At 58.9% G+C, this 12,236-nt stretch overlaps 3 protein-coding genes across 4 annotated transcripts in view; all 3 read left to right on the forward strand.

The window, feature by feature from the left end:
- LOC144947979 (uncharacterized) overlaps nucleotides 1-4,397 on the forward strand; it is a 28,368-nt gene extending 23,971 nt beyond the window's left edge. Inside the window, exons 8-11 of the mRNA XM_078877409.1 lie at nucleotides 438-535; nucleotides 636-725; nucleotides 1,589-1,792; nucleotides 4,287-4,397. Coding sequence (XP_078733535.1) covers nucleotides 438-535; nucleotides 636-725; nucleotides 1,589-1,792; nucleotides 4,287-4,397 — 503 coding nt within the window. The remainder of the gene's footprint in view (nucleotides 1-437; nucleotides 536-635; nucleotides 726-1,588; nucleotides 1,793-4,286) is intronic.
- On the forward strand, nucleotides 574-5,898 carry LOC144947980 (cGMP-inhibited 3',5'-cyclic phosphodiesterase 3B-like). Its single transcript, XM_078877410.1, has 6 exons — nucleotides 574-725; nucleotides 1,589-1,803; nucleotides 3,847-3,860; nucleotides 4,246-4,382; nucleotides 5,417-5,608; nucleotides 5,842-5,898. Exons 1-6 carry the CDS (start codon nucleotides 600-602, stop codon nucleotides 5,896-5,898), a joined length of 741 nt encoding a protein of 246 aa, XP_078733536.1. The 5' UTR covers nucleotides 574-599.
- Nucleotides 5,899-6,986: 1,088 nt separating this feature from the next.
- On the forward strand, nucleotides 6,987-9,341 carry LOC144948295 (uncharacterized). Of its 2 annotated transcripts, XM_078877726.1 has the most exons (3): nucleotides 6,987-7,579; nucleotides 7,728-8,012; nucleotides 8,154-9,341. In XM_078877726.1, exons 1-3 carry the CDS (start codon nucleotides 6,989-6,991, stop codon nucleotides 9,273-9,275), a joined length of 1,998 nt encoding a protein of 665 aa, XP_078733852.1. In that variant the 5' UTR covers nucleotides 6,987-6,988; the 3' UTR covers nucleotides 9,276-9,341. The 2 variants fall into 2 exon arrangements, with proteins under 2 accessions (XP_078733852.1, XP_078733851.1); XM_078877725.1 differs by having other exon boundaries at nucleotides 7,728-9,341.
- Nucleotides 9,342-12,236: the final 2,895 nt, after the last annotated feature.

The raw sequence follows: 12,236 nt of genomic DNA on the forward strand, positions 1-12,236 counted from the left end.
AGTCGTGGTCTCGTGGTAATTAATTGTGTGTGTGTACATGTGTGTGTATACACACATGTACACACACACACACACGTATACACACATGTACACACACACGTATACACACACACACATGCACACACACACGTATACACACACACGTGTACACACACACGTATACACACACACATGCACACACACACGTATACACACACACATACACACACACGTATACACACACACACGTATACACACACACGTATACACACACACATGTACACACACACACGTATACACACACACGTATACACACACACACGTATACACACACACACATGTACACACACAGACATGTACACACGCACACACGTACTCTACAGTGTGTACTCTGTGTACTCTACAGTGTATGTGTACTCTGTGTACTCTACAGTGAGTGTACTCTGTGTAACCTGCAGACTCGGACAGCAGCATCACCGCTGGTGCCACCACTCCTCCCACCACTCCTCCCACCACCACCAGCACCACCACCACCAGCAGGGCTGGGGTGGGGGCTGTGGGGGGGGGGGGTGGGGGCTGGGGGGGTGGGGGGGGCTGGGGGGGCTGGGGGGGTGGGGGCGATGGCTGCGCTGGCGACTGCGATGCCTGCGCTGGAGCTGCTGGCGCTGTTTGTGGCGGCTGCGGTTCACGACTACGACCACCCGGGGCGCAGCAACTCGTTCCTGGTGGAGACTGGGGACGACAGGGTGAGTCCACCATCATCACCATCATCATCACCATCATCATCATCACCATCATCACCACCATCACCACCACCACACTCACCACACCCCCCCCCTCTACCCCCTCCCCAGGCGTTACTCTACAACGACCGCTCCGTGCTAGAGAACCACCACCACCACCACCATCACACTCACCACCACCACACTCACCACACCCCCCCCTCTACCCCTACCCCAGGCATTGCTCTACAATGACCGCTCCGTGCTAGAAAACCACCACCACCATCACACTCACCACCATCACCACCACACTCACCACACTCACCACCACACTCACCATCACCACCACCACACTCACCACCTACCCTCTACCCCTACCCCAGGCATTGCTCTACAATGACCGCTCCGTGCTAGAGAACCACCACCACCATCACCACACTCACCACACTCACCCCCTACCCCTACAGGCTTTGCTCTACAACGACCGCTCCGTGCTAGAGGACCACCACCACCATCACACTCACCACCATCACCACCACCACAACTCACCACACTCACCACCACACTCACCATCACCACCACCACACTCACCCCCTACCCTCTACCCCTACCCCAGGCATTGCTCTACAATGACCCGCTCCGTGCTAGAGAACCACCACCACACTCACCACCACACTCAACACCACACTCACCACCACACTCACCACCACACTCACCACCACACTCACCACCACACTCAACACCACACTCACCACCACACTCACTCCCCTACCCCTCTACCCTACCTACAGGCTTTGCTCTACAATGACCGCTCCGTGCTAGAGAACCACCACCACCATCACACTCACCACCACACTCACCACCACACTCACCCCCTACCCCTACAGGCTTTGCTCTACAACGACCGCTCCGTGCTAGAGAACCATCACGCTTCCGCCTCGTGGCGTCTGCTGCTGTCCCGTCCGGGCCTCAACTTCCTGGCGGGTCTGGAGCGCTCCGAGTTTCGCCGCGTGCGCTTTCTCGTGCTGGAAGCCGTGCTCGCCACGGATCTACAGAGGCACTTTCACTTCCTCGGAGACCTCGACGCAAGGGTAAGGGTGGTGTGTGTGGTGTGTGGTGTGTGTGTGGTGTGTGGTGTGGTGTGTGTGGTGTGTGTGTGTGGTGTGTGTGTGTGGTGTGTGGTGTGTGTGTGTGGTGTGTGTGTGTGGTGTGTGTGTGTGGTGTGTGTGTGTGGTGTGTGTGTGTGGTGTGTGTGTGTGGTGTGTGGTGTGTGTGTGTGGTGTGTGTGTGTGGTGTGTGTGTGTGTGTGTGTGTGTGTGTGTTGGTGTGTGTGTGTGGTGTGTGTGTGTGGTGTGTGTGGTGTGTGGTGTGTGTGTGTGGTGTGTGTGTGTGGTGTGTGTGTGTGTGTGTGTGTGTGGTGTGTGTGTGTGTGGTGTGTGTGTGTGTGTGTGTGTGTGTGTGTGTGTGTGTGGTGTGTGTGTGTGTGGTGTGTGTGTGTGGTGTGTGTGTGTGGTGTGTGGTGTGTGGTGTGTGTGTGTGGTGTGTGTGTGTGGTGTGTGTGTGTGGTGTGTGTGTGTGGTGTGTGTGTGTGGTGTGTGTGTGTGGTGTGTGTGTGTGGTGTGTGTGTGTGGTGTGTGTGTGTGGTGTGTGGTGTGTGTGTGTGGTGTGTGGTGTGTGGTGTGTGGTGTGTGTGTGTGGTGTGTGTGTGTGGTGTGTGTGTGGTGTGTGTGTGTGGTGTGTGGTGTGTGGTGTGTGTGTGTGTGTGTGTGTGGTGTGTGTTGTGGTGTGGTGTGGTGTGTGTGGTGTGTGTGTGTGGTGTGTGGTGTGTGGTGTGTGTGTGTGGGTGTGTGTGTGTGGTGTGTGTGTGTGGTGGTGGTGGTGTGTGTGTGTGTGGTGTGTGGTGTGGTGTGTGTGGTGTGTGTGTGTGGTGTGTGTGGTGTGTGTGTGTGGTGTGTGTGGTGTGTGTGTGGTGTGTGGTGTGTGTGTGGTGTGTGTGTGGTGTGTGTGTGTGGTGTGTGTGGTGTGTGTGTGGGTGTGTGTGTGGTGTGTGTGAGCTTTCTCGTGCTTGAAGCCGAGCTCGCCACGGATCTATAGAGGCACTTTCACTTCCTCGGAGACCTCGACGCGCACTGCACGTGCACACACACACTACGCACACTATGCACCACACACACGCCACCACACACACGCTACGCGCACACACACACGCACACTATGCACACACACACACGCCACACACACACGCTAACGCGCACACACAAGCGCACACTATGCACACACACACGCCACACACACACGCTACGCGCACACACGCGCACGCTACGCGCACACACGCACACACGCCATCCACACCACCCACCCACACACACCACCCACCCACACACACCAGCCACCCACACACAACACCCACACCACACACACCAACACACACCCACACATACCACACCACCCACACCACACCACTCCACCCACACACACCCACACCACCCACAAACCCACCCACACCACACCACCCGCACCACACCACCCACAATCCACACTCACACCACACCACCCGCACCACTCCACCCACACCACCCACCCACAACACCACCCACACCACCCACACATACCACCCACCCCCCCACCTACACCACACCGACAGCACTTGCCCCTACACATCTGTTAAGAGGCTACATGGTGGCGGTGATGGTGGTGGTGGTGATGATGGTGGTGATGGTGGTGGCGGTGGTGATGATGATGGTGGTGGTGGTGGCGTTTGGTGGTGGTGTGATGATGATGGTGGTGGTGGTGGCGTTGGTGGTGGCGGTGGCGGTGGCGGTGGTGGTGGTGGCGGTGGTGGTGGTGGTGGGGGTTTGGGTGTTGGTGATGATGGGGTGATGGTGGTGATGGTGGTTGGTGTGCTGTTGTGGTGATGGTGTGGCGTTGGTGGTGGTGGCGTTGTAGGTGGCGTTAGTGATGATGGTGGTGTGGTGGCGGTGGTGACGGTGGTGGTGATGGTGGTGATGGTGATGATAGTGATGATGGTGGTGGTGATGTGGCAATGGTGGTGGTTGGCGGTGGCGATGGGTGGTGATGATGGTGGTGGTGGATTTTGCGTCTTTCTGTAGATGGGTCAGTGGCTTGACGGCGGTGGGTGGTGCAGCAATGGCGTTGGTGGTGGCGATGGTGGTGGTGGCGGTGGTGGCGATGGTGGGCGATGGTGGTGGTGGTGCGGTGGTGGCGATGGTGGCGATGGTGGGGGGTGGTGGTGGTGGCGGTGGTGGCGATGGTGGCGGTGGTGGCGATGGTGGTGGTGGTGGTGGTGGTGGCGTATGGTGGTGGTGTTGCAGCGGTGGTGGCGTTGGTGGTGGCGTTGATGGTGGTGATGATGGTGGTGATGATGGCGGTGATGATGATGAAAGTGATGCATTGAATGGTGGTTCTGCGTCTTCCTGCAGATGGGTGGATCTGTTGGCTGACGGCAGCGGGCGGTGGTGGCGTTGGCATCGGTCGTGGCGTTGGTGGTGGTGGCGGTGGTGGTGGTGTTGGTGGTGTGGCGCTCTGGACTGGTCGTGTGAGGTGGACCGCCTGCTCGTGTCCCAGCTGTGCATCAAGATGGCCGACGTCAGCGGACCCACCAAGATTCGGACGCTTCACCTGCGCTGGACGCAAAGCATCGCCAGCGAGTTCTACGCGCAGGTGAGGCGGTCATAGGTGAGGCGGTCATAGGTGAGGCGGTCATAGGTGAGGCGATCACAAGTGAGGCGGTCATAGGTGAGGTGATCACAGGTGAGGTGATCACAGGTGAGGTGAGTTCTACGCGCAGGTGAGGCGGGTCATAGGTGAGGCGGTCATAGGTGAGGCGATCTCACAGGTGAGGTAGGTGAGGCGATCACAGTGAGGTGATCTCACAGGTGAGGCGAGTTCTACGCACAGGTGAGGTGGTCACAGGTGAGGCGAGTTCTACGCACAGGTGAGAATCACTCACAGGTGAGGTGATCACAGGTGAGGTGATCACAGGTGAGGCGATCACAGGTGAGGTGACCACAGGTGAGGTGATCACAGGTGAGGCGGTCACAGGTGAGGTGATCTCACAGGGTGAGGCGATTACAGGTGAGGCGATCACAGGTGAGGCGATCACAGGTGAGATCTCACAGGTGGAGATTCACACCGTTGGAACCTCATTTGCCAGTAGCAAAATATGATAGTTGGTGTTTTACCCTTCTATCTGGCAACAAAACTGACACCGTTTTTTACAGAACGAGTCATGTTTGCATCGACCACCCATCACCGCTCTCCTCCCCCCCCCACCTCCCTACTCCCCCCTCTCCTCCTCCCACCCCCTCACCCCCCTCCTCCTCCCACCCCCCCCCACCCCCCTCCTCCTCCCACCCCCCCCACCCCCCTCCTCCTCCCCCCATTATTCCCCCCACCCCCATCGCCCGCTCTTCTCACTCCACCCACCCTACCTCCTCCCTCCCCACTCCTCCTCCCCCTCTCCTCCCCTCCTCCCTCCCTCCCACCCCCCTCCCCCCCCACCCCCCCCTCCTCCCCCCTCCCCCCACCCCCCTCTCCTCCTCCCACCCCATTATTTCTCCCTCTCCTCCACCTCCCCACCCCCCCCCCTCCTCCTCCCCTTACCACCCCCTCCCACCTACTCCTCCACCCATCCCTTCCTCCACCCCTCCCCCCTCCCCTCCTCCCACCCCTCCCCCCCTCCCCCACCCCCCCAGGGGGACGAGGAGTGTCTTCTGGGTCTCCCCGTGAGCTCCTTCATGAGCCGTGAACGCCCCGAGTTGGCGCGTCTGCAAGACTCGTTCATCGTCCACATCGTGTCTCCGCTCGCCACAGCCTACCAGCGCGCGGGGACTCATGCCCGGGGGGGTCACGGGGAGGGGGGGGGAGGGGGGGGAGGAGGGGGAGGGGCGGGGGGGAGGAGGAGGGGGGGGAGGGAGAGGAGCGAGGAGGTGGGTGAAATGGAGGAGGAGGAGGCGCTCACTGGCTCAGGAACTGAGGGTCTGGCCTGGTGCACCTAGCCTGGCACAGCCTGAGGCACCTAGCCTGCTGCACCTGGCCTGGTGCACCTAGCCTGGTGCACCTAGCCTGGTGCGCCTGGCCTGGCGCACCTAGCCTGGTGCACCTAGTCTGGTGCACCTAGTCTGGTGCCCCTAGCCTGGTGCACCCTGGCCTGGTGCACCTGGCCTGGTGCACCTAGTCTGGTGCACCTAGCCTGGTGCACCTGCCTGGTGCACCTAGCCTGGTGCACCTGGCCTGGTGCACCTAGCCTGGTGCACCTAGTCTGGTGCCCCTAGCCTGGTGCACCTGGCCTGGTGCCCCTAGCCTGGTGCACCTAGCCTGTGCACCTGGCCTGGTGCACCTGGCCTGGCGCACCTAGCCTGGTGCACCTAGTCTGGTGCCCCTAGCCTGGTGCACCTAGCCTGGTGCACCTAGCCTGGTGCACCTAGCCTGGTGCCCCTTAGCCTGGTGCACCTAGCCTGGCGCACCTAGCCTGGTGCACCTAGTCTGGTGCCCCTAGCCTGGTGCACCTAGCCTGGTGCACCTAGCCTGTGCACCTAGCCTGGTGCACCTAGCCTGGTGCCCCTAGCCTGGTGCACCTAGCCTGGTGCAACCTGGCCTGGTGCACCTGGCCTGGCGCACCTAGCCTGGTGCACCTAGTCTGGTGCACCTAGCCTGGTGCACCTGGCCTGGTGCACCTAGCCTGGTGCACCCTAGCCTGGTGCACCTGGCCTGGCGCACGTAGCCTGGTGCACCTGGCCTGGTGCACCTAGCCTGGTGCACCTGGCCTGGTGCACCTAGCCTGGTGCACCTAGCCTGGTGCCCCTAGGCCTGGTGGCACCTGGCCTGGTGCACCTAGCCTGGCACAGCCTGACTCACCTGGCCTGTACCCCCCTTGCCCCTCCCCTCACCCCCTCCCCTTCCCCCCCTTCCCCCCCCCTACCCCCACCCCCCAATTACCCACCTCCCTTCACCCCCCCCACCCACCTTGACCCTCCCCCCCTTTCAGCCCCACCCCTATCCCTCCCCCCCTTCCCCCCCTTCCCTCCTTCCCCCCCCTCACTCCTCCCCCCCCTTCCCCCCCCTCACCCCTCCCCTCTCACCCCACCTCTATCCCTCCACCTCTCATCCACCATGCCCCCCCCCTCCCCCCCCTCCCCTGCCCCCCCCGCACCCCTCCCCCCATTATCCCCCTCTCACCCCCCCCACCCACCTTGACCCCCCCCTCTCACCCCCACCCCTATCCCCCCACCTCTCATCTCCCCTGCCCCCACGTGATGCAGATGACGATGAAGAGAAGGGGGGATGACGATCATGATGATGACGATGATGACGATGATGACGACGACGTTGATGATGACGATGACGATGATGAAGATGGCGATGAGGTGAGCTACCCGCTGCTGGAACAGCTGGCGGAGAACCACGCCATGTGGAGACGCATCCTGGAGATGGAGCAGCAGCAGCAGCAGCAGGAGCAGCAGCAGCAGCAGCAGCAGGAGAAGGTTGAGAAGGAACAGCAGCAGCAGCAGCAGGAGAAGGTTGAGAAGGCACAGCAGCAGCAGCAGCAGCAGAAGGTTGAGAAGGAACAGCAGCAGCAGGAGAAGGTTGAGAAGGAACAGCAGCAGCAGCAGCAGCAGGAGAAGGTTGAGAAGGAACAGCAGCAGCAGCAGCAGCAGGAGAAGGTTGAGAAGGAACAGCAGCAGCAGCAGCAGCAGCAGCAGGAGAAGGTTGAGAAGGAACAGCAGCAGCAGCAGCAGCAGCAGCAGGAGAAGGTTGAGAAGGAACAGCAGCAGCAGCAGCAGGAGAAGGTTGAGAAGGAACAGCAGCAGCAGCAGCAGGAGAAGGTTGAGAAGGCACAGCAGCAGCAGCAGGAGAAGGTTGAGAAGGAACAGCAGCAGCAGCAGCCAGGAGAAGGTTGAGAAGGCACAGCAGCAGCAGCAGCAGCAGCAGAAGGTTGAGAAGGAACAGCAGCAGCAGCAGCAGCAGCAGGAGAAGGTTGAGAAGGCACAGCAGCAGCAGGAGAAGGTTGAGAAGGAACAGCAGCAGCAGCAGCAGCAGGAGAAGGTTGAGAAGGAACAGCAGCAGCAGCAGCAGGAGAAGGTTGAGAAGGAACAGCAGCAGCAGCAGGAGAAGGTTGAGAAGGAACAGCAGCAGCAGCAGCAGGAGAAGGTTGAGAAGGCACAGCAGCAGCAGCAGGAGAAGGTTGAGAAGGAACAGCAGCAGCAGCAGCAGGAGAAGGTTGAGAAGGAACAGCAGCAGCAGCAGCAGCAGGAGAAGGTTGAGAAGGAACAGCAGCAGCAGCAGGAGAAGGTTGAGAAGGCACAGCAGCAGCAGGAAAAGGTTGAGAAGGAACAGCAGCAGCAGCAGCAGGAGAAGGTTGAGAAGGAACAGCAGCAGCAGCAGCAGCAGGAGAAGGTTGAGAAGGAACAGCAGCAGCAGCAGCAGGAGAAGGTTGAGAAGGAACAGCAGCAGCAGCAGGAGAAGGTTGAGAAGGAACAGCAGCAGCAGCAGCAGCAGCAGGAGAAGGTTGAGAAGGAACAGCAGCAGCAGGAGAAGGTTGAGAAGGAACAGCAGCAGCAGGAGAAGGTTGAGAAGGAACAGCAGCAGCAGGAGAAGGTTGAGAAGGAACGGCAGCAGCAGCAGCGGCAGCAGCAGCAGGAGAAGGAACGTCAGCAGCAGCAGCAGCAGGAGAAGGTTGAGAAGGAACGGCAGCAGCAGCAGGAGAAGGTTGAGAAGGAACAGCAGCAGCAGCAGGAGAAGGTTGAGAAGGAACAGCACCAGCAGCAGCAGGAGAAGGTTGAGAAGGAACAGCAGCAGCAGGAGAAGGTTGAGAAGGAACGGCAGCAGCAGGAGAAGGTTGAGAAGGAACGGCAGCAGCAGCAGCAGCAGCGGCAGCAGCAGCAGGAGAAGGAACGTCAGCAGCAGCAGCAGGAGAAGGTTGAGAAGGAACGGCAGCAGCAGGAGAAGGAACGTCAGCAGCAGCAGCAGGAGAAGGTTGAGAAGGAACGGCAGCAGCAGCAGCAGGAGAAGCAGGAGAAGCAGGAGAAGGAACGGCAGCTGCAGCAGCAGCAGCAGCGGCAGCAGCTGCTGCAGGAGAAGGAACGGCAGCAGCAGCAGCAGCAGCGGCAGCAGCAGCATCAACAGCAGGAGGAGAAGGAACGGCAGCAGCAGCAGCAGCAGCAGCGGCAGCAGCTGCTGCAGGAGAAGGAACGGCAGCAGCAGCAGCAGCGGCAGCAGCAGCATCAACAGCAGGAGGAGAAGGAACGGCAGCAGCAGCAGCAGCAGCGGCAGCAGCTGCTGCAGGAGAAGGAGCGGCAGCAGCTGCTGCAGGAGAAGGAACGGCAGCAGCAGCAGCAGCAGCAGCGGCAGCAGCAGCGGCAGCAGCTGCTGCAGCAGCAGCATCAACAGCAGGAGGAGAAGGTAACGGCAGCAGCAGCAGCAGCATCAACAGCAGCAGCAGCAGCGGCAGCAGCAGCATCAACAGCAGCAGCAGCAGCGGCAACAGCGGCAGCTGCTGCAGCAACAGCGGCAGCTGCTGCAGCAGCAGCAACAGCTGCAGCTGCAGCAGGCTGAGAAGGAGAAGGATGAGGAAGAGAAACGGCAGCAGCAGCAGGAGGGAAGAGGGAAGAGGAGGAACGGCAGCAGGAGGAGGAACGGGGCGGCGGCGGCAGCAGCAGCAGGAAGAGGAGGAGGGAGGGAACGGCTGGCAGCAGCAGCAGCAGCAGGAAGAGGAGGAGGAGGAACGGCGGCAGCAGCAGCAGCAGCAGGAGGAGGAGAGAGGAGGAGGAGGAACGGCAGCAGAGGAGGAACGGCGGCGGGCGGGCAGCTGCAGCAGCAGCAGGAAGAGGAGGAGGAGGAACGGCGGCAGCAGCAGCAGCAGCAGGAGGAGGAAGAGGAGGAGGAGGAACGGCAGCAGGAGGAGGAACGGCGGCGGCGGCAGCAGGAGGCAGCAGCAGCAGGAGGAAGAGGAGGAAACGGCGGCAGCAACAGCAGCAGCAGCAGGAGGAAGAGGAGGAGGAGGAACGGCGGCAGCAGCAGCAGGAGGAGGAATGGTGGTGCCAGGAAGAATAGCAGAATGTATCACCATCATCATCATCATCACCACCATTACCACGACCATCACCACACCATCATCATCACCACCATCATCATCACTATCATCTCCTCCACCACCACCCACCACCACCATCATCACTATTCATCATCACCACCATCATCATCATCATCACCACCACCATACATCATCACCATCTCCACCATCACCACCATCTCCACCACCATCATCATCATCTCCACCATCACCACCACCACCACCACCACCACTACCACCACCATCACCACCACCACCACCATCACCACCATCTCCACCACCATCACCACGATCACCACCACCACCACCATCATCATCACCACCATCTCCACCATCACCACCACCACCACCACCATCTCCACCACCACCACCACCATCATCACTATCATCATCACCATCACCACCATCATCATCATCACCACCACCACCATCATCATCACCATCTCCACCATCACCACCATCTCCACCACCATCATCATCATCTCCACCATCACCACCACTACCACCACCATCACCACCACCACCACTACCACCACCATCACCACCACCACCACCATCTCCACCACCATCACCACCATCTCCACCACCATCACCACGATCACCACCACCACCATCATCATCACCACCATCTCCACCATCACCACCACCACCACCATCTCCACCACCACCACCACCACCATCACCACCACCATCACCACCACCATCACCACCACCATCACCACCATCACTACCACCACTACCATCACCACCACTACCACCACCATCACCACCACCACCATCACCACCATCTCCACCATCACCACCACTACCACCACCACCATCATCACCACCACCACCACCATCACCACCATCACCACCATCACCACCACCACCACCATCACCACCATCTCCATCACCACCACCACCATCTCCACTATCTCCACCATCACCACCATCACCACCATCACCACTACCACCACCATCTCCACCACCACCACCACCACCACCATCTCCACCACCACCACCACCATCACCACCACCACCATCATCATCATCACCACCATCACCACCACAACCACCATCACCACCATCACCACCACCATCACCACCATCACCACCACCATCACTCTTGGTGCTTATCAAACCGAAGGTTCCACTCCACAGCAGCGAGCGTTGTTCGAAATGTCCTTGCCCCGGCCACGGGAACGTGGAATGTGTCCGGCACTGGCTGAGTGGTCAGACACGACGGGGTGGGGATGTGGGGGGGGGGGTGTTTGTGGATTTCTTAAAAAGTTATTTTAACTGCATCGCAAATTCCACGCAAATCTGCCGTGATCGTTACGTGTATATTCTTAGACGGAAGTGGATTGTAACCCGTTTTTATCGAGTGTGCGAAAGCAATGTTCGTCAAGGCGAGGGTTTGTAAGAGTTTCTTAGTATTTTACCATGAGCCGACTCACACAGAGACACACTGGCTCACACAGAGACCCACTGGCTCACACAGAGACCCACTGATTCACACACTCACTGATTCACACAGAGACTCACTGGCTCATACAGAGACTCACTGACTCACACAGAGACTCACTGACTCACACACTCACTGATTCACACAGAGACCCACTGGCTCATACAGAGACTCACTGACTCGCACAGAGACTCACTGATTCACTCACTGATTCACACACTCACTGACTCACACACTCACTGATTCACACAGAGACTCACTGATTCACACAGAGACTCACTGATTCACACACTCACTGATTCACACACTCACTGACTCACACACTCACTGATTCACACAGAGACCCACTGGCTCACACAGAGACCCACTGGCTCACACAGAGACCCACTGATTCACACACTCACTGATTCACACAGAGACTCACTGGCTCATACAGAGACTCACTGACTCACACAGAGACTCACTGACTCACACACTCACTGATTCACACAGAGACACACTGGCTCATACAGAGACTCACTGGCTCACACAGAGACCCACTGATTCACACACTCACTGATTCACACAGAGACTCACTGGCTCATACAGAGACTCACTGACTCACACAGAGACTCACTGACTCACACACTCACTGATTCACACAGAGACCCACTGGCTCATACAGAGACTCACTGACTCGCACAGAGACTCGCTGATTCACTCACTGATTCACACACTCACTGACTCACACACTCACTGATTCACACAGAGACTCACTGATTCACACAGAGACTCACTGATTCACACACTCACTGATTCACACACTCACTGACTCACACACTCACTGATTCACACAGAGACCCACTGGCTCATACAGAGACTCACTGACTCACACAGAGACTCACTGATTCACACACTCACTGATTCACACAGAGACTCACTGGCTCATACAGAGACTCACTGACTTACACAGACTCACTGATTCACACACTCACTGATTCACACAGAGACTCACTGA

Source organism: Lampetra fluviatilis, chromosome 48 (genome assembly GCF_964198595.1).
Source record: "Lampetra fluviatilis chromosome 48, kcLamFluv1.1, whole genome shotgun sequence".
NCBI classification, from domain to species: Eukaryota; Metazoa; Chordata; class Hyperoartia; order Petromyzontiformes; family Petromyzontidae; genus Lampetra; species Lampetra fluviatilis.